This window comes from Thunnus albacares, chromosome 11 (assembly GCF_914725855.1).
Source record: "Thunnus albacares chromosome 11, fThuAlb1.1, whole genome shotgun sequence".
NCBI lineage: Eukaryota > Metazoa > Chordata > Actinopteri > Scombriformes > Scombridae > Thunnus > Thunnus albacares.
The window spans coordinates 30,313,044-30,337,827 of record NC_058116.1 but is presented as its reverse complement, the minus strand read 5'-3'; the positions used below and the strand labels follow the sequence as shown (position 1 = coordinate 30,337,827).

Here is a 24,784-nt window from a genome sequence, read left to right as displayed (position 1 = left end):
TTTTGCTCACACTGCTGCCGTATATTCCGGGTCAAATGTTGAGAGACATTATGCAGAGACAAACATTTTCAGGCCAGATGTGGATAATCAGAGATTTGATCTGCAAAATCAATCTTGAAACGTCAAGTGCAACCATAGCCACTGTGGCTTCCAGCTACCTGTGGTTTTAAACACACAGAGTAGTGCTTACAAGCACATCTGCAGACTAGAGATTTTGGGGATCACCAAGTACTCCATATACAGTAAGAGCTCTACGCAAAAGCTATTAGTTCTCATCCAGACTATTACAAACTTTGATGCAATAGTTGGAATGCTGAACCTCGTTAACACTTTATCCCATTTACTGCTTGCTTTTACTGTATTTGTATGACCTCATTTTCCATTGAGTCATTCATGACTAAGAGGACATTGAGGTATTGCTTTCTAGTAACGCATCCTTTATGAAGGGTTTATAATTACTAATTGATGGTTTTAGTCAGAGCTGCAACTAATGATTATTTTCTTTATCGATTAATCTGTCGATTACTTTCTCAATTAGCTATTTAGTCGCTTGGTCTATAAAATGTCCCAAAGTTCAAGTTGACGTCCTCAAATGTCTTATTTTGTTCCAACAAACAGACACAAAGATATTCAAAGAAGACTAAAGAAACCATAAAATATTCATATTTAAGAAGCTGGAACCAGAACATTTTAGTATTTTTTCTTGGCAAATGACCCAAGACAATTATCAAAATAGTTAGTGATTAATTTTCTGTCCATTGACTAATCGATTAATTAGCTAATCGTTGCAGCTGTAGTTTTAGTTAATAAATTCTTTACTAATTCTTTATAGATCAGGTCAAAGCCATTAATAAGTGCAAGTTTTGTGTTGCTAGGTTTTTAAAAGTCGCCTTTTGTACCATTTTCTGATAAAGCACCACTGTAATGGCTTTATTAATCATTAATAACTCATGTTCTAATGCTTTATTTATTAGAGATACCAATTAATGGAGTACCAACATTTAAAAGGGAATTACTGCCAACTAGAAAACCTGCCAAAGAGATTTTTCACAGCCTGGTTAGTCTTAATGGCTTCTTCCTGATCTATAAATCATTAGAAAACAATTTATTAACCATTAATAAAGCGATCAGTTACTTCTTGGCTGCCCAATAACAAAGCGGAACTAACATTTGTAATCAGAATGTGCACGTGCATGCAAAACCCTCTCCTGTAAATATCCATAACAAGAATATGATGCAGTATATATGTATGTAAACACTCTCTCATGGTGTTGAAGCCCTAAATGTACGTGCAGCAGTTCCAGAACAACAGCAAAGCATCGACATCAGGGTCAGGGTCATTGTAGCCCTCCAGGTAACAAACCAACATTACCTCTGTTACAGGATGATATCAAAAACATGCTTTAGTTAGACTTGAAGTTGTTGCTGGTGCAAACATTCCCAAACCTCGTATCTGTCTAGCGTTATGAGTGCAGGATTTCCTCGGCAACTCCTTGAGGGTATGGAGAAACAGCAGCAGGAGTGTAGCACACATGTACAAGTTATCTCTCTGAAGAAAACACATCAAGAAGAGAAAAATGTCAACCTCTCTTCAAAAACACGTTTAGGCCAGAGTCATAGTACAGCAGCCAGTCATGCAACAAGTTAATATATTCCACAGTAAATATGTCAGATGTGCAACTTTCCAACAAGAAACATCCAGCTGTGTTGTAAATAATTCCTGTGCATCAGCTGTCACTTGTACTTCAGAGATGTATGAGAACGTCTTAGTAGACAAACGTGATGAGCAGCAGAGGCTCTGCAGCCTGCTCACTGAGGTCCGCAGAGTCATCACGAGTGTCAGAGGTTGGCGGAGTGAGGGGCAAAGCCAGGAGGGGGAAATGCTGTGAGAAGGTGGGAGCTGATGGTCCCACCACACTGTACGCCTTCAGGGAAGAAAGCCCGTTCAGCACTGCTACATCCAGAAAGGTCATGTGGAGGGAGGAGGAGAAGTCAGAGGAGAGGGCCTCTAGCTCCGCTGAAACCCCTGCTGCGGGGGAGATTGTGATTTCCTGGTTGGGGTAGGGCGCCTCTGGGGCTGCACTGTGGATCCTGAGGGTCTGCAGACCTAGCAGAGACAGGTACTGACTGTCCACTGGTTTTATTCCACAAAAAGACAACCGCAAATGGCCAACTGTGCTGCTGTTCAGCAGCTCCTCGAGGACCCAGAGCTCCTTCACCCAGACGGTGAGTTGTCCAGGCTCTCTGAGCCCAGCAGGGGGCAGAGCGGAGCGCAAAACGGTGCGGCATCTGCACAGCGAGTTGGCCAGAGCCTCGTCACAGTCCCGGACAGGAGCAGAGCAGCTGCAGTTCCGCAGGTTGAAGCCCGGGGCGCCGCTGTCGAACAGCAGCGTGGTGTTGACCGGCAGAGAAGTTTCAGGTGTGGGGGCAGAGCTTGTTGTCTGGGTGATGGGGGTCAGGATGAACAGAAACCACAGTGACCATGGCAACAAGGCAGAGGAGACTGTGTTTGGAAACATCTCCATAGAGATCAAACAGACTACATCTTCACCAAGTGGAGATACCGGAGTGTAGAGAGATGGACGAGGCTGTAAACAGACAGGAGCAAAGTTGGCATGTGAATATATTGATAAATGCTGTATAAACAGACAGACAGACACAACAGCACTGAGAACTCTCCCTCAAAAAGCAAAGCTCAGCAGCATCAGACATTTGCTCACCCATCTATGACTCACTGTGGCTCCTGACTTCACTAAAAGCACATGACACACAATGAAACTCTTTCTCGCTTTGTGCCCTACAGTAACCTGCTTCTGCTTTGCGTCTGTATTTTTTACAACATGTGCAAGCCAGCTTACGACCAACAGCCAGCTGAATTCGGCTCTTTATTTCCAGTCCAGCCCTGGCTCTCTCTCTCTCTCTCTCTCTCTCTCACACACACACACACACACACATAATTGAGCCACTTATTTCTTGCTCTCCAATTTTACTGGGGAGAGGTTCTTCCAGGCCTCAGGCTACTGCGGATGGTGTACGGCTGCTTATAAAAAGTTCCTGCGCCATGCTGTGCTGTGGTGAAAAAGGCAGTGGCCAGTCACATTAAATGTTCAGGAGTAATAACACACTGGCTTCTTTATTTCCCCATTTAGGAACGGTGGAAAAGTGGACTGAATAAGCAGTCTCGACTTCCAGACTTTGACTTTCTTTGAAAGGAAGGAAGACTTTCCAGTTTTAAAAGTTGGACGGTCTAGGAAAGTCTAGTTGATTGTCGAAAAGCAGGTCTGAGAAATTTGGTGCCAAAGACGCCGCTTTTATATTTTAGGTGATTTTATTTGTAGTGAATTTTAACTGAGGTCTTAAGGACACGTTTGAGGACACGTTTAACTAAAGTAGAGTGGAAAGCTAACTCTAATACAAAGCCTCTCCACTCATTACTTGAGATTAATGTTTTTTTACACACAGTCTGTGACGAATAAATTAAACGACAAAAAACAAATTAAAAAATATCCTACATGAACCCCTGAGTGTAATTTTGTATTTTGATTTTGTGAATTCCTAAATAATCTTTTCCACCCTGCTGTGTTACATTTCATCAACAAAAACTATGATGAAAAAAATATTCATTGATCTTTATTTCCATGAAGGGAAACAAGACTAAAACTAAATAAAAACTAGACTTTGAAAGCAAAAACTATGATGTAATGGATTACGATTTCTATCCACATATACAACATAAAAAATGGAATAAACATTTAAAATACTTACTCTGAAAATAGGATTAACAATTTCTAAAGCCATTCACTCTCAAAAATGTAAGGAAAGTGAAATGGTCACCCTGCTGAATGCTACATTCCCTTTGAAGCTTGTGTAATTAATTATAATTAATATTTTCTATATTAACATAGTCTGATCTGTCAGTGTGTAATGTGTTGGTTGTGGCTCGTAGTGATGAACCTACAGAGAATCATCAGTGACTCTGCGGCTCCTCTCGGCTTTACGGAGCTTTATAGTGAGTTTCAGCTCATTGTTTATCTGTCAGCTGCAACTTTACTGTTCTGCTTCACTCTCAGCGTCTCATAGCGTCGTTTTTGGCCGCAGCAGGCAGCTGTTTTCAGAGACAAAGCTCTAAAAAGCCGCTGTACACTACCTGCTCAGCACCAAACACCAAACAGACACAGTTAGCTGTAGACTAGCTGGTAAATGGCTGCATTTATATTTTATCCAAAGTGCTTTACAGTGTCATTCTGCTGCTCACTCACCCATTCACACACACACACTCACACGGCGATGGCGGCAAGCTACCATGCAAGGTGCTGCCGCAACCATCAGGAGCAATAATAATAATAATACTAATAATAATAACTTTTATTTATATCGCACCTTGCAAAGTGCTTCACAAATAATACAAAATAATATCAGTGACTCTGGGGGGGTTCAGTATCTTGCTCAAGGACACTTTGATGTACGGACAGGAGGAGTCTGGGATTGAACCGCCGACCTTCTGATTAGTGGAAATGCTCCACTATGATGAACATAGTGGAGCATTTAGCAGCTAAAGAGCCAGATATTTCCCTCAGGAGTCGGTAGAGAGCAAAAACAGAGTTAAAAGAGAGTGAATATCGGACTTATATTCACCAGGTGGACAGAAACACGACTCCACATGAATGATAATGTTGCTCCGTAACTGCTGGATGTGGAAATGAGCAACTGTTTGCTAACAAGTTCAACATATCAACGCAAAAGTTTATGATATGTCAAGTATGTGTTTGCTGCCTCCAAGTGGCCAAAAAAGTGTTATTAAAGTGTTTAAAGTGGCCTTTTGTTAGAGTTAATAATAACTACTACTGCACGGTGTGGCTCATTAAGTAACAGACTGGCCTTTTTGAAAAAAAACAATTAGACTAAGTATACAGTGACGTCATGTTTGGGGTGTGATATAGAAATATGTAATGTACCATGAGAAAGTGTGTGGGTTTTGGCTCATTGGCCTCAACAGCTTTTCAATTGGCTTTTTCCTGACTCATGAGAGGGGCAGCGCGGTGGTGCAGTGGTTAGCATGGTTGTCTCACAGCGAGAGGGTTCGAAACCACCGGCCGGCTTTGGCCTTTCTGTGTGCATGTTCTGCATGTGTGCCTGCGTGGGTTCTCTCTCTGGGTGCTCCGGCTTCCTCCCACAGACCAAAAACATACAGGTTAGATTAACTGGTGACTAAACTGCCTGTAGGCGTAAGTGTGAGTATACTATGTGCTATGTGTTCGCCCTGTTTTTGACTGGCGACCTGACCAGGGTCCGTCTCTCTCCCAACGTCTCCTCTAGAAGATAAGTGATACAAAGAAAACAGATGAATCATGTGAAACTGGACTGCAGACATGCAAACTGGATATACAGTACTGTGCAAAAGTTTTAGGCACTTTTAGGATCTTTTCCAACATGTATTCTGCAGCATGATGACACCAAACATACAGCCAGAGTCATAAAGAACTATTTATAAAAATAATTATTAGGTTATCTATTCTGTTCGAGATGCTTCTGCACTTTGTGTCTCCGGGAAAACACCTCCCCTTTCTCTACAGCCTGTTCACTGGTCACATGGGACGTTATTTATAGAAATGTTTCCTGACTTTATTCCAGATTTCATTGTAAGATCTTTTCCCAGAATGTAAAAAAAACAAAAGAACATGATGTTGAACTGGATGATGAACAAAATGATCTTAAGCCACTGAACTTAAAGTCCAGGCAACGTTTTTATAGCTTATAGTATAGCTGCTGTAAATGGTATGTGACTGAGAGTTTGGAGATATTTTTGGACGGTGGCAGAGACTGTTAAAGTAATCAGGAGCCACGGTGATGCATGCAGGTTGTTGAATAAGATTTAACATTAAAACTGTCTTGTCTGTCTTTGGAAAAAAAAGGCTGCCAATGAATATTTTTCATCAGAGTTTTCATTGACGAGCTGAACACTGTTTACCATTTAACAACACTGGCAAAAATGTATACAGACTTATGTTTACTGTGCTGGATTACACAACATAAGTAAGTGTCAAATTGATTTTCAGATCAATACAGATGTTAATGCCTGGGAAAAAATACATATTGCAAATTGTGGGTCCTTTAAGCCAAGTAATGGAAGCGAGTTTGAATATTTCACTGATATAGCTTCGATAAAGAGCTGGAACAAGCTGATTCTGATACATACCGGATATGATACTGACAGACAGAGTGGGATCAGATTAAGAGGAATTTCAAATAGGATGATTTCTTAAAACTAGGTCACCCATGTAGCAATGTGCAGTTATTTTCGAAATCAGTGGCCTCTGACTAGAAAAAACTGAAAAAAAAAAAGGCTGTAGGTTCCCCTGTTGCTCTAAGTGTGGAAATCCTACAACAACCACAATGCATTGCACCAGATCCTGTCCAAGGCCACTGTTGGTCTTTACAGAAGGCAGGTGGCTGGTTTGCAGAGACAAGTTAGCACTGAGCAGCATTATATATTTATTTACTGAGGCTTATGTTCATTTACAAAACGCTTGTCCTCATTGAGTCTGTTTATATCGAACTGATGTGCAAGGATCATAAAAACTAACAGCATGCTGGAGTTAGTTATACAGGTCACTGCAAACCCACCAAGAGTTGCACACAGAATGCTGCCAGAGCACTTCGGTGGACAGTCACAAAAACCTCAGAGTCTGCAGGCTCCAGCTCGGTTTGGGAAACAATAGAAGAAGAACAAAACTACAACCAAACACTGCTTCTTTTATCACCGTGGACGACGAGGAACCAGGATTGTGCTCAAGCTGAACGCAGCTGCTTAGGTTACAAGTAACACAGTCACTGTTCTGTATTTTTTTGGCAAAGTCAGATATAATATTTTGTGAGAAGACACATTCAGGTTTACCAAAGCACTGAGAAGTTTGCTGCAGTGCAGAGTTTTCACTTGTGTCTCCGTTCTTTCTGACAGTCACCATCATCATCTATGATGACGCAGTGCGTCATAGCTCCTGTGGTCGCTCCCTCCTCCAGACTCTGTCATGTCTGATTCCACAGCTCGACATCCAGCCTCGTAACAGTAGCGCCACATTTCTGATTGCCACATCATATCGTCGAAACTAGTTTTCTTACAAATATTCTGATATTTTAGTGTCTGCTTTTTCGAGAAAACAACATGGCGGACGGATTGTTTTGGCCCCAGAGTTCAGAGACTCAACTTTGACAGTCCTTGAAAGCACCACCACAAAAAATGAGGAAAAGTAGTTTGTAGTGCAAACCAGATCTTGAAAAATGCAACTTTATCAGCTGGATGATGTTGAAGAAAATCACTCAAGTCCTTGTTCAAAGTTTGCTGCGGTGGAAGTGGTTTAATAGCATTCTGGATATGCGGTGAGCTTACTGACCCAGAGCTGGTCTGATACAGTAGACTGACCCGGAGTAGAAGGGATGGGAACACTTTATACCGTAAGATCAAACAATTGGTAACCAAAAGGTAGGGAGGTAGGGCATTTGCATAGAGGATCAAGGCAGCATAGTAAGGGAGGGGGGAGACTCTCAGGTAGGTCAAATCAGCAGGGGTCAAAGGCAGGAAAGGCACAAGGTTGGCATCTTGTTGATCAAGGAGTTGTTCCCAGACATCACTTGATCATCAAATCTTTTCGTCTTCAATGAAGAAGGATATTTAAATACGGAGGACAGAGAAAAGTTTAATGTCATATACAGTAAGTTCTCACACATTAGAACCATAAGAAACATCAAAATTGGTACTTCAGAGGAAACAAAGGGGGGGGAAAGTGGATGTTAAGGGGTTAAACTACAATTTGGCATCAATGTCCCATTTCTGGTATCATGACTGTGCTGCTATAAATAAATGTGACTTCACTGTGGTTGGTTTACAGTAGCAGCTGCCCTCCATACACACAGCCAGTCCTCTCCATCCTGCACCGTCTTACCTCACTGCTAATATTAGTCATCGTCTTTCCAGCTGTTCCCAGCGTCTGGCTCTCCCACACATTATATCAGCCGCTTTCTCTCTCTTTCCATTTGTCTGTCTTCCTCTCTCTACCACTCCTTTTCTCTCTCCTCTTTTTTCTCACTTTCTGCCTTTCCTTTCCTCCATCTCCATCGCTGTAATCCCTGCAACAAGCTCCAGCTGCAGGGCCGGATGCTGGGAGGGAGGGAGGGAGGGCTGAACAAAGACAGAAACTGGCCACTGAAAACACATTCCCCAATCATTAAGTGACAATATGAGTTACAGTAACCTGCTTCTGCTTTGCATTTTTGTACAGTAAATGTCAGAGAAATGTAAACTTTCTTCACGTCTGTTCAGTAAAAATGATCTAAATTATGTCTTTGCATTAGAGCCTTTCTGACTCTGGTCCTGTGTGTTTGTGGAGAGGAAGATGTGACAGAAGAAGAGTTATATGGGGTGAAAGTGTTTGTATGTTGTGTGATGTGGCCGCTGCTCCACTCGGCTCCAGCTTGTTGAAGGAGAGGCTCAACGCATTCCTCTGACATCATGCTCCACCGCAGGCACCCACCCTAATCCTCCCTTCCTCTCTCTCCACCTCTCTTTCTCAGTTACAGTCCCTCTCTTCTGACATGTCATCCATCTCTTTTCAATGTCTCTCGCTCCTCTCACTCTCTCTCAGCAGCTCCACTTGAGTTGAAAATGAAGGGGTATCATTTTAAAAATGCCAAAATATGCATTAAACAGGTTTTCCTATATCCCTGAAGTATTATGACACATTTAGTGATGAAATTACTTCCACATCAGCAACCACTTTGTCAGTGAATGTGCCACTTTGGAATAAAATTCTTACAACAAAGCACAAACTTAATGGAAAACTGGTGTTGGTGCATTGTGTTCTGGTGAATCAGTGAGTTAGTGGGTTGTGTTCATTTGACACTTGAATGGTCACAAATTATTTGGTTTCCTTCTGTTTCCCATGTAAACTGTCTGTAAAACATCTAACGATGCAATGACGCACAATCAAGATCCTGCACAGCAATGGAAGAAGTATTCAGATCCTTTACTGAAGTAAAAGTACTAATACAGCATTGTAGAAATACTCCATTACAAGTAAAAGTCCTGCATGAAAGATCCTACTACAGTAAAAGTACATAAGTATTATGAGCTTGATGTAGTTAAAGTATTGCAGTAAAAGTACATAAGTATTATGAGCTTGATGTAGTTAAAGTATTGCAGTAAAAGTACATAAGTATTATGAGCTTGATGTAGTTAAAGTATTGCAGTAAAAGTAGTGGTTTGGTCCCTCTGACTGATATATTATTATATATGACATCATTAGATTATTAATAGTGAAGCATCAGTGTTAGAGCAGCATGTTACTGTTGTAGCTGCTGGAGGTGGAGCTAGTTTACACTACTTTATATACAGTTAGCTAGTTTAGTCCAGTGGTTCCCAACCTAGGGGTCGGGCCCCTCCAAAGGGTCAGCAGATAAATCTGAGGGGTCGTGAGATGATTAATGGGAGAGGAAAGAAGAAAAAACAAAGTTCTGATACACAAATCTGTTTTCAGTTTTTGGACTTTTTCTCTAATCTTTGATTTTTGCTGAAATATTGGACCATTTGAACATTTATTGAAATGAAAGCATGTGAGAAGTTTAGAGGGAAAAATCACTATTTGGTGGAGCTGTTAACAACTCATAGACATGTGAAATGTGACCCCGACTACACACTGCTTTTTGTAAGACGTCCATTGTCCATTGTGTCAAATCTTCATCTGAAAAGTAACTAAAGCTGTCAAATAAATGTAGTGGAGTAGAAAGTACAATGTTTCCCTCTGAAATGTAGAAAGTGGCATCACATGGAAATACTCAAGTTAAGTACAAATACCTCAAAACTGTACTTAAGCACAGTACTTGAATAAATGTACTTAGTTACTTTTCACCACTGATGCTGCACAAGAACACAATAGGATTGTTGTTGTGTTATTGTTAGTCCGCCTCTCAATACTTCCTCATCCTGTCTGTGGTGCTCAACCCCCCAGTCCATAGTTTCCTCATGAAGATATAAATCATTAAAGGAAAAAAACATTTGGCAAAAACACTTATTTGCTTTTCTTTGTGAGCGTTCCATGAAAAGATTGATAGAGAGCCGAAGTAAAACTGGAACGTCCAGGTTCTGTTCCAGAAAATCTCGTTCAAAATCCTCCATAAATGAGTCCAGGGGCAGCGGCCAGTTCAGACACAACGGCGAACACTGTACAAGTTTTTAGAGGGCAGAGGTTACAAGTAGAGAGCTGAAAAAAGACTTTGAAGAAAGCGTTGGGGAGTTTTACGGATATGGATGAAACCAACATTAGGATAATGTAAGTACCCATCGCCGCCACGCTTGTAGTTTTTTCTGTGTTCACAAAGTAACTGCTGTTTAACTTGCTGTTAAAATCACAAAGGTTTCAACTTCAACCAGCAGCAGCTGCTGTAGTGGAGCTAAGTTGTCTTCATATCTGAATATGGCAAGTAAACTCTAGGAACAAACTTCATATTTCAGAATGACAGATGAAAGAAACACTGAAGCTAGTGGAACAGAGGCTAGACAGGAAGTGACGTCATGACTTTGGCTCTCGATATCACTCTGAGGGGTGAACTACGAAGCAAGTTCAACATACCTAGGTTTTCTTTGTGTGAGCTGACTCGACAAACCCTAAACTCCAGATCAGAGATAATTGGTATCACGATGGTGGATATGAACTTTCTTTGTTAACTCAGGCTTTCTGCTTCAGGCTCTGTGCGTGTCCCCATAAAAGGGGTGTTTGGCGCGTCATTTGACTCTTTTTCCGCACAAAATGGACCTATGGTGTGCCGCTTACTTCAGTCAGGAGGAACAGATCATTATAATGGAGAGCTATCAATAATATAAATACATTATCACAGTAAAAAGCAACGCTGTCGCTGCAAACAAGGCAAGAGAGGAATTGCTGATGTAAATTCATTAATTAAAAAACGAATTCATTAATTTATTAATCACGTAATTAGTTTATACACTTATTTTACCACTCAATGTGCTCTCTGTGCCTCCCACATCCAGAGCTCTTAAACTTTAAACACGATGCAGCAGATTTAAACATTATACTCAAGAAGTGCATTCAGGTCTGACCCATAATGAAGGATCAGTGGAAATCACTTTAGATTTTGGCCAAATCAAAGTGAAATTAATATTATAGATTGAATATTATCTGTGATAAAAAAGATTAATCTATTGATATTTTTGTTCAAAGTATTTCTTCATGAGTTTTTTTTGTTTGTTTTTTTTGTTCATTTTTTATTTGAAATATTGTAACAAAATCCCATCCCACAAGTAACCCTGACCTCTTGCACCATTATAAATTACGACATATCAAATCAATGGTAAGTCTGATAGAAGATGAACCAATTTTCTAATCGGTGTTCTAATAGCTGCAGTACCAGCAGTGTTAAACAGACTTTGCAGCAAATCAGATAGTTAGTGAAGGTAGTTAGTTATTGCTGATTTAAGCTGAAACTCGGAACATAACCTGCTCCGGACCAGGTTAAGTTTGCAGTATAAGTTACCATGGTGATGTAGCCAGGTTAAAAGAGAGCCACCTTCCTGACATTGAAAACTCTGGCTTTATGCTCAACGTACCTCGCTAAACCACTAATCTCGCTTCGTAGTGCACCCCTCAGGTGTCAATTAGCTTAGCTTAGCATAAAGACTCTGTCCATAGTTCAAAATATGCCTTCCAGCTTCTAACAAATGACCATGTTATGTCTCATCTGTGTAACATGTACACAAACAGAAATGTGAAAACAACAACGTGCGGTTTCAGGAGGAGGTAATGTGCTGTAGCTATTGCTTGACAAATAACAGTTTATCTTCCGCTCAGTGCTTCTGTGCAGGTAAATGTAAGTCCAATATTCACTCTCTTTTAGCTCTGTTTTTGTTCTCCACCAACTCCTGAGGGAAATATCTGGCTCTTTAGCTGCTAAATGCTCCACTATGTTCACCAGCTAGTCTACAGCTAACTGTGTCTGAGTTGGTGCTGAGCAGGTAGTGTACAGCGGCTTTTTAAAGCTTTTTCTCTGAAAACAGCTGCCTGCTGCGGCCCAAAATGACGCTATGAGAGCCCTGAGAGTGAACCAAAACAGTAAAGTTTCAGTTGAACAGATAAACAATGAGCTGAAACTCACTATAAAGCTCCGTAAAGCCGAGAGGAGCTGCACAGTCACTGATAAATCTCTGTAGGTTCATCACTATGAGTCACAACCAACCTCAGACACTTTTATTATGAAAAATATTGATTATAGCCTCTTTAAGTCTGCCAGTAAACATGTAGGAAGCGTCAATACTGTACAAAGGAATACCTCATGTAATTGACTGTTTCCATCATAATGGCGTCTACTCCATCGTGTTAACTCACGTAGCCCGTGTATGTGTCTATAACCTTATCTCAGGCTTTCACCAAACATGCGTACACAGTGGCAGCTGCTGAGGACTTCCCCTCTTCATGCATTTTTCTTGCATTAGTCCTGCAGGCGGTTTATTTTTATTGACTGTTGTACAATAGAATCAAGTTAACAGGCTGTAAAACAAAACTCCAGAGTCTCATAACAGCCTCATCTCCAGACCTCTCTTGTTAGTTTGGTCAGACAGAAGAAGAGCAACACTTGATTTTCCAAACAGTTTCTCCTGGGTGTGAGACACAGTGCAGCAGCAGTACTTAAGCAGGAGTTTGACAGCCTGCATGTGTCTTTCTGGGTCACAACACCGCGCAAACAAGTACTGCAGCGTCACAAATAATGAGCAGTTATACCACAATAAGATTAGATTACTTCAGATTAGATGACTTTAGTTAAACTGTATTAAAATACATTTATTGGAGGTATAGATATAAAATATGTACAGATGTATGGATGAGAGGTCCCAGTTGTGAACATAATTCAGGTTCATGGAGATTTAGTAAACTGATCAACTGTTTTATGATCAAAAACTACAAAACAAATGAGTTGAAATGGTTTTGTCAACTACTTTAGTTAATTAGATTAGTAATTGTTTTACTAAAGTTTTTTTCAGTTTACTTTCTTTTAGTATTTTTTAATCTAATTCTTTAATCTATGTAGTTTAAACTAAATTCAGATTAGATTAGTTAAGATAATTGTTTTTGTTTAAATTCTCTGGTTCCAGCTTCTTAAATGTGAATATTTTCTGGTTTCTTTAGTCTTCTATGACAGTAAACTGAATATCTTTGAGTTGTGATCAACATGATTCACCATTTACGGACATTTTATGGACCAAACCATTAATCAAAAAAATAATCAACTGAATGATAAATGAAAATAATCATTTGTTGCAGCTCTAATATTCATCACCTTCCATTATTTCATATTTTTTTTCCATTTACAGTTCTATTCCTGTCTTCCAGCTTTGTTCAGAGGAGTAAATACAGTCGCAACTGGAGAAATATGTAAAACATTTTTTTTTTTATGTGCAGCAGATAAATTATACTTTATAGTTGTTTTTTTTTTTTTTTTAGAAAAGTGTTTGAGGGTTCTTGAAATACCTTGAGAAAAAGTGTTGCAATGTTTTTAAATAACCCTCTGGGTTTTTACAGATCACAAATGTACCTTCCAGAAAAAAAACAGCGTTAAGTGATGAAATATGTGATTTGGGGGAACTGACTTTTAGAGTTATACATAGATTTAAGCCACACACACAAAAAATCCTCCACAGACCAGTAGTTGGTCTGTGGAGGATGTGCTGTGTGGTTACAGGCAGTTGATTAACAGCACTGTTCATTTTCCTATCAGGCGACTCAGCCAGAATCTGTGGTTTGAGCTGGCAGATTACATCACAACCCAGCTGTCTCTCATTGTGAGCAAATATAACCAGAGGAGTCACTTCCCACGCCAAAAATGTTTGTGACTTTTCAATCAAAGTCAGTTTTTTTGGGGAGATTATAGCTAACAGCAGTATGAAATGCAAATATCATCATGTAGAGCAGCAGCACAGAGAGTGAGACATCAAGCAGCAGCACACACACACACACAGACATACACACACACACACACACACACATGTTTTCTGTATGAGCAGCAGAAAAAAACAGCCGACTGCATGACAGCACGTGTACTTACGTGGAGCGCTCAGTGCTGGTTAAGGTGGCATGCTGCTGCCGTCTGGCTCCAGGCTGAACTATCCAGCTTCTTCATGCGACGAGAGCAGCAGCTGCTTCCACATCTGTCTGCAGGTTGACTGGAAAATCTCATCTGTCTATCTGACAACGCATAAGAGAGAGAGAGAGAGAGAGAGAGAGAGAGAGAGAGAGAGAGAGAGAGAGAGAGAGAGAGAGAGAGAGAGAGAGAGAGATCATTAGGAAAGTCTAAATGACAGAGAGAGGGGAAGAAGAAGGGAGATAGAAACAGTCTTACTTTCTGGAGTCTGGGTTGGTAAATTTCTCTTCAGATGCGACAGCGTGACAGACACAAACACTCCTGTCCATTTTCTCTCTGTGTCACTCTCTCTCTCCTTTCTTCTCATCTTTTTCTCCCACCCCCCCTCTCCCCGTTCCCTCACTCACTCCTCAGCCCCTCTCTCTCCTCCTCTTTTGGGAGCCGCCTTTCATTTTCCAAACGCAGAGATATTTTTCCCCCCGTAGAGAGGTATGCTGCCATCTTGTGGTGAAAAACGACAAAATATTATTCATTCACACCCGGTTGATACTTTCCTCAATGTTTGCTGTTAATATAATTACAAACCATATTTAAGTGGTGGAATGTAACATTAACTCTGCATTTAAGTACAATTGTAAGGAACTTTTTTTTTTCCATTTTATGCCACTTTAGACTTCACTGCAATTCAGAGGCAAATATTGTACTTTTCATTTTACTACATTTATCTGACAGCTGGAATCAGATTAAAATATGACACTTATTAAAACATATGATGATGTTTATAAAATACAAGATTAAAGATAAAACCAGTACTTCCAACCTTTTTGTCTTGTAAGCTCTTGTATAGTATATTAGTTGTGTCTCCTTGTCCATGTCTGTGGGTGGTTAATTGTTCCCTCTAAACTTCTCACATGGTTTTATTTAAATAAATGTTATTATTATTATTATTATTATTATTATTGTTATTATTTCTATTTTATTATTATTTCACCAAAAACCAAAGATTAGAGAAAAAGTCAGAAACAAAACAAAACAAAAACAAAAAAAACAGATTTATGATCAGAACTTTTTTCTTCTAAAAGTATGAAAGTTTTATCAGCTAAATTTACTTAAAGTATTAAAGTACTCATTTAGCAGAAAATCAGCCTCTGTGGATGATATTATATATATGTTACATTTGTCATATTTGTGTACTTGCATAAAAATGAAATGTTGGTCTTCTCAGTCCAAATCAGTGCAAAAGAAAAATAGACAATGTGCCTAAAATAATATGTCAGAAAACATAAATTAAAAGACACACTAAAAGAAGTAATAAAATGTATAAATAAGTAAACGAATAAGGTGCTAAAACTGCATTTTCAAATGCACTTAAGATCTTTTAAATGTCCATCTTAATTGTCCGGTATAAGTGCATGTTTTTTTCATAATTCAATATTAAAGTGACCACTACTCAGGTGTGAGAGGGTGAGTGGGGGGAGTGGGTCTGTTTGCTGGAAGAACAATATGTTCATGATTCTGACCTCCTGAGGTAAGAAGCTGTTTTAGAAGAAGTTTAGAGGGAAAAATCACTATTTGGTGGAGCTGTTAACAACTCATAGACATGTGAAATGTGACCCCGACTACACACTGCTTTTTGTAAGACGTCAAAAGACAAAAAGGTTGGAAACCACTGGTTTCATCTTTAACAATGTGTTGTATTTTAAAAGCTTGTTATATTATCCATTGTGTCAAATCTTCATCTGAAAAGTAACTAAAGCTGTTAAATAAATGTAGTGGAGTAGAAAGTACAATATTTCCCTCTGAAATGTAGAAAGTAGCATCACATGGAAATACTCAAGTAAAGTACAAGTACTTGAGTAAATGTACTTAGTTACTTTCCACTACTGTTCAAGATGATACACAACGGCACACATTATGCAGATCACATCCTTATAGGAATGCCGGTTTTATTAGTCATAGAATACTTGGTTTTATTCATTTATTTTATGGTTTTATTGTGTGACCACGATCGGTTTGTTTTCATGTTTTATTGTCAGTCTGCACACCAAAGCATAATAGACTATGGCAATGAAGTACTGAATCTTGAGACTCACCACATCCACACATGCTCCTGTCGGTACATTAGAGGTTATTTAAACAAGCAACAAAACTAATGCAATTGACCATAAAGAACATTTAATGGAGTGTGTTTCCCATCCGCGTTAGAACAGGGTGTGTTGTCTGTTTTGGCCCGGGTTTGGAGGTTTAGGGTAGAGTGTGAGCTAAGGTCATGTTGAAAAACAGGTTAATATTTGCACAGCAACAGCTGTTGTTGGTAGCAACTGAATCTGAATCAAAGTTAAAAAAAAAACAACAACCCATAACCGCCAGATCCCAAACAGAGGCCAAGCAGAGCAAATGGAAAACTGGCTCGTTTTTGTGTTGGTTTTTTTTTCTTTTTTTTGAGGGTTCGGGCAGTGAGATCACTTCCTGTTGGGTTCCCATACTAGCCAAAACAGACAACATGGCAGCCAGGGGCAGAGCTGCACCAAACACCCAGTGCTTCCAGAACCGTGATGCTGGGTGGAGACCAGCTGGCAGCTGGTGCATTATTTACTGAGATATTCTCATTTTATAAGGCCTGTAGTCGTATTGGACTTTCAAAGAGGGCAAGGTCCACTACTTTGGTCCAGTCTGAAATATCTCGACAACTACTGAATGGATTACCACAAAATTTGGTACAGACTATCACGTTTCCCAGACGATGAATCCTCGTGACTTTGGTGATCCTCTGACTTCTCCTCTGGCGCCACCAGCAGGTCAAAGTTTTCACATATGCTGTGATGCATCTTAAAGATCCCCTCCAGACATGTTTTGAGTTATATATAAAATACTCTACTTTGAATAATCATTTGTATCTGATATAGTTTTTCCACAAAAAAAGAGTTAAATTATAATGTTAAAATCTTTTTGATGACATCTACTCCTTCGCCCTCATTAAAAAAATCCAGAATCTAGAAATATGCAAATATGTTTCCTGCTGGACACAAGATGTCCCCTACTTCACTGTTGAGTCCATTCTCAGTGTTTATGCACTGCAGGCTTCAAGTTTCCACATCAAACTTGTCTAAGCTGAATATTGGACCAGCTTTGGCTCCAAAGTATTTGTTATGACACAAATTATACTCGTAGGCCCTGAAAATCTGATTTTCAGTGATCTCAGAGAAACTTTCCACTTTCAGCAGATGAATGTGAAAACACTCTTATAGTGTCAAACTCTGCACATACATCATCCTGCACAGTGAAGCTCAAACATCCAACTGCACAACTGAACAAGAGGAAAAACATTTTTGAGTGGAGGAGGACTTTAAAGATTAAAGAAGTATTCAGGCCTTTGACTCATTTTAAAAAACTGAGTCTATTTTAAACATCTCTGTGACATTTTACTCACCAAAAGTTGTTTAGATTTCTCTAAAACCATCTTTCCTTACAGCTCAGTTTCCCCTCTGTTCTTCAGCAGGCTATTTCCAAAGCTATTTACATAAAATCTGCATTGTTAATGAGCACCTACTCCTTGTGGCCGCCACCTTCACCCTCAGCCAATCACGATACTACCTAATGAATGCAGCAGCATGTTTACCTCATGGATGTATAAAGAGAACTGGATACAGGAAGAGCACAGGGCTTTGAAGCCAGTTTGACATAGCGGCTAAAACGTGTAATTACAACGTCACATGATGCTGTTGGGCCCAAAAACACCCTTTCCTGTAGACTTACACTGTGAAAGAGACGTCTGCAAATCAGCAGATCTTTTTTTTTTTGAGCATCACAACTCCCATGAAATGATTCATTTTGCTATCATAATTTGATCCATTTCACATTTCGAAAGTCTAGAAGAGCCGCACGATTGAATTATTTCATCCCCATTCAAGTTAGCTGGGGGGCTAAACCAGAGGTTAGCCGTCTCACCCAGTGGAGGTCGCTACTGAGCACGCTCCATGGGTGCATTGGGCCCATAGAACATGTGCAGTATGTTTTTAGGAAGTAGCTTTTTTGGCTTCACGCACCACTAAGCAGCTCTGATGAATGGGGCCTTGCTTCTTATGCTGTATCCGGTTCTCTTTATACACCCATGGTTAACTTGCAATAATGTCTGCAGCTGAAGATGTAAGACAGTATATATTGTCTATGAAGCAGAGTCTGATCCTGAATCAAGGGGAAGAACCTGCTGTTGCACAGTTGAGACGTCCCAACGAAGTCTAACACTCTGTGTCATGGACTCATGGTTTGGGACTCTTTGTGTTCTTTGGGTTTTACTGTTACACTTATGTTGTGTAGTCCTTTGGGTCATTTGGTTTAGCTTGTTTATGTTATTTGACTTTGAAAGACTTTCTTACATGCTCGGTTAGATTGTGGTGTACCTAAGTTTATGTGTTCTGAGACAGTGATTTATGCTGGGTTGTGGTTTGAGTGTTGTGTGTTCTGGGTTTTGGTTTGCTGTGTGTTTCCCTTGTGTGTTCCTTCACTCCTCCTGTGTTCATGTGCTCCTCCTCTCACCTGCCCTTCATCAGCCTCGTCAGTCCTGCCCTTCTCTGTGTTTCCCTATCAGCCTATCCTGTTTGTCCTTCTGTTTTATCACCTCACTCCCCTCTCCTGACCTTCTCTGCCCATCTCCCCACCTGCACCACATCTCCTGGTTAGCTCAGTTAGTTTTTAAGTCTTAGTTTTCTGTTCAGTCTTTGTTGGATCCTTTGTTTTGTTCTGTACAGCCTGTTCAGTATGTTCAGTCTCGGTCAATCCTGTTCAGCTTGTTCTGCTTGGCTCTGCTGTCAGTTTTGCTTTTTGACCCCCCAGCTACTCTAAATAAAGAAGTTTTCTTCAGACCTGCTTTGCCTACCGTCTCTGCATTTGGGCTACTTTCGTGACAATCTGTGTACAAATAACACAATGTTACACTTTTCAAATTACATGCAGTGCATACACCAAAGTCCAATTTTGCACGCAGGCTGCATTTTCAATCTTTTTGCATGTCATTTAACACCATGCCGTTGGTTAGGTTTAGGCACAAAAACCACTTGGTTAGGGAAAGATCATGGTTTGGGTTAAAACAATGAAATGCAGTAACAATAACAACAAAACCCTGACGTAACGGTTAAAATCTCCGTTACAATGCCCGTATGTGATGGTTAAAATGTGCTGTTGGTGGTCTCGAACAGTGCTCTCTGGCTGTACCAGCTCCATATCTAGCTATCCACCCAACCCGCCTCCTCCTCCTAATAACACAAAATCACCTTATAAAAAAAGACAGAAAGTTGCAATATATGACATCACTTCTCTGGGGAGGACTGGTGTATCACCCGCATGCAAAACTGAACTTTGGCGTATGCACTGCACGCAATTTGAAAATGTAAAGTCGTGTTATTTGTATGCAGACTGAAGAGACGGGGCTGCACATCAACAGGATGTTGTCTTTTTTTTTTTTTTTTTAAATGTAGTTGGTTGTCTCTAGCTTAGCTTTAGCACAGATTTATTATATTCCTTTAGCTGAGTAACAGAAGGAAACCATGTTTTAAAACTTCATCCAAAGATTGAAGATGGAAAAAGTAAAAAATCCTGCTGCGTGCTGAGTCTTGTTATGACGATGTAAAATGTGCCGAACACACAAACACAACCGCTCTGAAGCTTCCTGCAAACTTGATTTGACTTTCTGATATGACGTATTAGTATTTCTGAGTGTCGCCTCAACACTGCTCAATCTTGAGCCAAGAATTTCAAAATTTCAAATAACTTAAAAAGACAGAGGAGATAGAATTGAATAATTTAACAGCCCAGGAGGCCCAGACATCGTCCTGATCCATCCCAAACATCAGTTTTCAGCTTTTTAACATCTACTTAATGGATTATCATCAAGACTGGAAACAGGGTTCTGTGCAGATGTGACAAAATCTGCCTACAAGCACCTATAAAGCTCAGTAACGTTATAATGTTGCATCATGTTTATTTAATCTGTACAAAACACAGGTTGTAGCTTTTCATGGGAACCTATGCTGGACTGTTTCTTGGAGGAAGTAGGAGTCCTGTCTGCATATCCAGTGTTTGTTTTAAGCTTATAGCCTCATGCTAACTTATGGTTGCAGTACCTCTTTCTCTATGAGATTTCCCAACGACAAGTTTACTGTCAAAACTGCCCATGTGATACAAATGACACACTTTCTAATGGTTAATCTCATATCTAATATAAGAGCCTGGTGCACCCCGCTTCATCAGACTCTGTCAAAATGAGATTTTCATGCACATGTTTGTGTGTGTGTGTGTGTTTCCCACATTAGAACTGCTGCCAAACAGGTGATTCTTGCTAAAATGCCAAATATTCAAGTGCCATTTAAAAATATGAGTCTATTATGTTTTTGTTTTGTTTGTTTTTGCTGCAATTGAATAAAGGTTTAAAAATATTTTTATTTTACCTTACTTTAAATCATATTTTCAAGCCCTGATGGAAGATAGGGAAGATTTCTCACCAATATGTCTGTATCAGCACAAAGAAATAGACTTGTTTCATTTCTGTATAACCTGCTGGTGTTGAAACATCATTTCACCACAGAGATTAAGAGAGAGATTAAGTCTGGATAAAGGTCATGGGATTCATTCAGAGCTTTTTATTACACCAGAGTTGCCAAGTTTTGACAACCAGCTGGAGTTTTGGAGTGTGTGGATTCAATGTTACCAATAATTTGACTGTATAAATTTGAATTGGGCTGTAAACTTAGAATCTGTCTGTCTGTCTGTGATAATTAATGATTATAAACAATTATTTACGTAACAGCTGCTGTTCCATGTGTGTAAATGCACACAGCACCTCTCTCACTTCGGGGACACACAAGTCATTTCTGCTGCTGAGTGCTATTTATTAAATTCAGATGATAGATCTGTTATATACAGTATATATTTATCTGTAATATGTGTTTGTTTTTTGCTTTGTACTGTTTGTTGTTGTGCTGTTGTATGTTTTGATTATAATGGACTACGGATGCAAATTAGCTTCAAGCTAACTCCGGTGCAGTGCATCATTTATGCTTAATACTGCACACTGTCCTGTTCAATAAATCAATCATTTATTCATATTTATTCATATACATTGGCGATGAAAGTTGCCAGCTGCTTGTTACTGCCAGCTTCTCTTTCTGCTGAACTGTGGTTGCTGATTACCAACACACATAAAACATAAACCATGAAAGTCCCACTCAAGCAAACTTCTTTGGAAGTCTTTCTGTGAAGACTTCACGCAGTCATGCTTCTCAGAAGTCTTGGGTATAGAGGAGAAATCACTTTAACCACAGTCTCACATTTGTTTTTGTGCGGTTTAAAAAAAACGCACGTCATTGTTGTGACACATTACGTACAATATGTACGTCACTGCCTTTGCTCAGTAAAACAGGAGATTTACAGTAAAAAGCTTTGAGGGTAATTTCACAGTTGTAGAAAACAGATGAGAACAACTGAGATCAACCTTTTAAATATAAAAGCAACAATAAATGCATTCTCAGGCATCTGTGCTTATTTGACTCAGTGTTTTTTCTATTTTCTGTGGTCAGCTGTGACACTGTTTAGCTGAAACAAGCAGCCTTTACAACAACTACAACAGAAACAAGGAAGAGATTAAATAAAGCCATTTTTACTTTTACCTTTCTTGTTTGTTTAGATGTTGTTTGAGAACTGAAAGTTTATTCCACTAACTCAGAAATGAAATTGAAAGTGTTATGAGAGGAAACACGTCTGCACTGCGGTTGAATCAGGATGTAGCAAGTCAATAGTGGTTTAAAACATGACTTCGTTCTTTCTTGACCTGCATATTTCACCCTGTTGTACTGATATAGACAGTAGAATATAACAATAGAAGTAAGATTTAACTTTTAAATCATTTGATGAAAAAATATTAGACAGTTTATCTTAAAGTGCTTGTTGGTGCATTATTTTGTTGAGGTTCAAGTATTAAGTAAATGTGATGGATAAAAGATTTACACCGTAGTCACCTCAGATCACAGTGAAAGGGGTTGTATCATGCACATTTCCAGGTCTGTATTTATTCATGTTTATGGGGCTCTACTGGAATATCTTTGCATGATTTCCAGTTAAAAACTCCTTATTTATCTTCTACTGGCCCTTTATGCAGCCCCTCAGTTCAGCCTCTGTCTGAAACAGGCCGTTTTAGCTCCTGTCTCTTTAAGGCCCCCTTAACGGCTGACTTCTGGCCACCTGAGAAGCTGTTTCAATGATATAAAACAAACTATGATAGTGGGATTTCACTACCTTTCCTCATTCTTTACTCAATATGTCAAATTCTGAAATATAATCACACATGTTTGAGCCAAAATCTGATCCAAAATATGAGAGAGTGGACAATGTGAACAACACATGGAAAAACCTTAACAACCAAGGCTATGGAACGGGCAGCTGCTTATGGGTATGTGCAACAAGCCAACATCAGCTCGTTGGCAAGGTTTTAAAAAATGTCGGCAAACTAAGCATTCAGAGCAGGAAGCCCTGGCTTTTGACTTGCAGGGAGCATTTCTACATATGTTCACCTCAAGTTCTGGACCTTTTGACCAAGTTTAGCAAAGATATCCGACATCATAACAGGATATGAATAACAAAAAGTTACAAAAGGCATATTATGGCCCCTTTAGTTGCAGGGGGAGCTACTGAACAGGAGCAAACAGATTTGGTGACAACAAAGTAATGTCTCAGAGAAGAATAGCATATTTCTTCACTTTAAATAATCTAAAACAAACAGTTGGGTTTAAATATTTAGTTGAAACTGAGTCTCTGTGACCTCATGAGAACAGACTGACTTTTGCAAGGAGATTAAACAGTTTGCACAGAAAGTAGCTGGTGTTGACTCTGAGGATAAACAGACGAGGCAGAGACTGTGACAGTATCTGAAACATGACGCATCAATACTGAAAAGTGGCAGTTATCCCAAACATACAGATGTCCTGAGCTGTCTATCTTTTTGTTTCACTTTTGTCTCAGTCGACAGTCGAGCTTGTTCCAAATTCAAATCTTTAATCAGATTCATCATACAGCACAGTTTATCCACAGCTGCTGCCACATTTGTTGCAGATTAAAGATTAGCATGTTCTGCACCAGTTTGATTCAGTCAATGAAAACTATGACGAAAAATATTTTCACAACAAAAACAAAACTAAACCCTTTAAAACTACAACTATGATGAAATGTTTATCATCAATGAATACAATCTAAATGACAAATAAACTAATGACTGTGTTAATTTAAAATTTGTAAGCTGTTTATTAGCTGTTTGACATGTTGTCCTGCCGTTAATAAGCAGTATCTTACATTCAGAAACATTGTGTCTCCGTCAGTAACAGATTTATGGATTAAAGTCATCCAACAACAATCCAGCAACCAAACAGCTGACAAACAAGGAAAACCCGCAGGCAGCATGAACACATTCATCGACATTATCAAGTTAATGTTGACTTTCAGTCTTTCCTGTTGCCATCAGAAGAAATGAGTCAGTTCCAGGACTAATGTCAGCAGTCGACCATCTAAATCTTCCTCTAGATGTTCACTGAAAAAATATCACCACATTTGAGCCTCTTTAGATAATAATAAGAGCGTTCATAAGAGGCATTCAGTAAAGTTCTGCCTCTGTCAGTAATGTTATATGATGTTCACGGAAGAAACACGTTTATGGACTAAATTAATCTACAATCCACTGAGAATTAAACAAGAAGCAGCAACAAAACATCTGCAGAAACCGTGAAAACATGCAGGCAGCAGGACCACATTTATAAAAAGCTAAGCTAACGTAGCATTATCAAGCTAACGTTACCTTCAGTTGGCTCTATTTCCTGTTGGTATCAGAGAGAATGAATCAGTTCAAGGATTAATGTCGGCATCAACAAGTCAACACTGACCTTTTACAACAACCTCGTGTTAGACAAGAACAACCTGTAACCATGGTGACTGCAAAACAAAGATGGTGGCCTCAAAATGGTTAGAAGACAGGCAACAAATTAAAAATGCAGGACAAAAACCTTTTTTTTTTTTTAGTAACTTTAGACTAATACTAACATCAACCACATGACCAAAAAAGACTAAAACTAGATGGAAATCAGGTGCCAAAATGAACACTGTAGTGTGCGGTGCATCGTTCCCACACACATCAAAACAGCAATCCATCCAATCACAGGGCAACATAAACTTCAACGTACCTCTTTGACAATGAGTCTGTTGACCCCCACCTTTTATTTTATGCGTTTCTGCTCTCTAAAATCAACCCGGATGACTTTCTCTACCTTCATCTCTGCCTGTGAGGAGCTTTCACATCTCCGAGGAGTCGAGCTGAAATTCCACAGGGTCAGTTAATTAGTCAAGTCAGGCATTGAATACCCGTCACCCTCCTCCCCCTCTCAGTTCTTCTCTTCCCAGCTCTCCCACTCACTTTCTTTCTTTCTTTCTTTCTTTTTTTTTACCCTGTTTTCCTTCCTTCCCCTTCTCCGTAACCACGGCAACTCCACCAGTTTGTTTCATTATTAAGCCAACATGAAAAGCAGTGAGTCACTGCTTTCTGTCTCATAGTTTGCTTTCCTGTCTGAAAAAGAAATTAAAAAAAACTTGATCACATACATAAAAAACA

General features: G+C 39.5%; 1 protein-coding gene across 3 annotated transcripts; it reads right to left on the bottom strand.

Moving 5' to 3' along the window:
• Positions 1 to 722: 722 nt before the first annotated feature.
• On the bottom strand, positions 723 to 24,575 carry LOC122992163 (uncharacterized protein C21orf62 homolog). Of its 3 annotated transcripts, none has more exons than XM_044365820.1 (3): positions 24,360 to 24,575; positions 14,107 to 14,246; positions 723 to 2,588 (listed from the first exon to the last, which is right to left on the bottom strand). In XM_044365820.1, exon 3 carries the CDS (start codon positions 2,523 to 2,525, stop codon positions 1,767 to 1,769), a length of 759 nt encoding a protein of 252 aa, XP_044221755.1. In that variant the 5' UTR covers positions 2,526 to 2,588; positions 14,107 to 14,246; positions 24,360 to 24,575; the 3' UTR covers positions 723 to 1,766. The 3 variants fall into 3 exon arrangements, with proteins under 3 accessions (XP_044221755.1, XP_044221754.1, XP_044221756.1); XM_044365819.1 differs by lacking the exon at positions 24,360 to 24,575 and adding an exon at positions 14,401 to 14,531; XM_044365821.1 differs by lacking the exon at positions 24,360 to 24,575 and adding an exon at positions 14,401 to 14,514 and having other exon boundaries at positions 14,107 to 14,242.
• Between the last annotated feature and the right edge of the window lie 209 nt (positions 24,576 to 24,784).

What these genes read in the sequence shown, in the direction of transcription:
- LOC122992163 (XM_044365820.1), bottom strand. Translation starts at nt 2,525, where the DNA reads ATGGAGATGTTTCCAAACACAGTCTCCTCTGCCTTGTTGCCATGGTCA.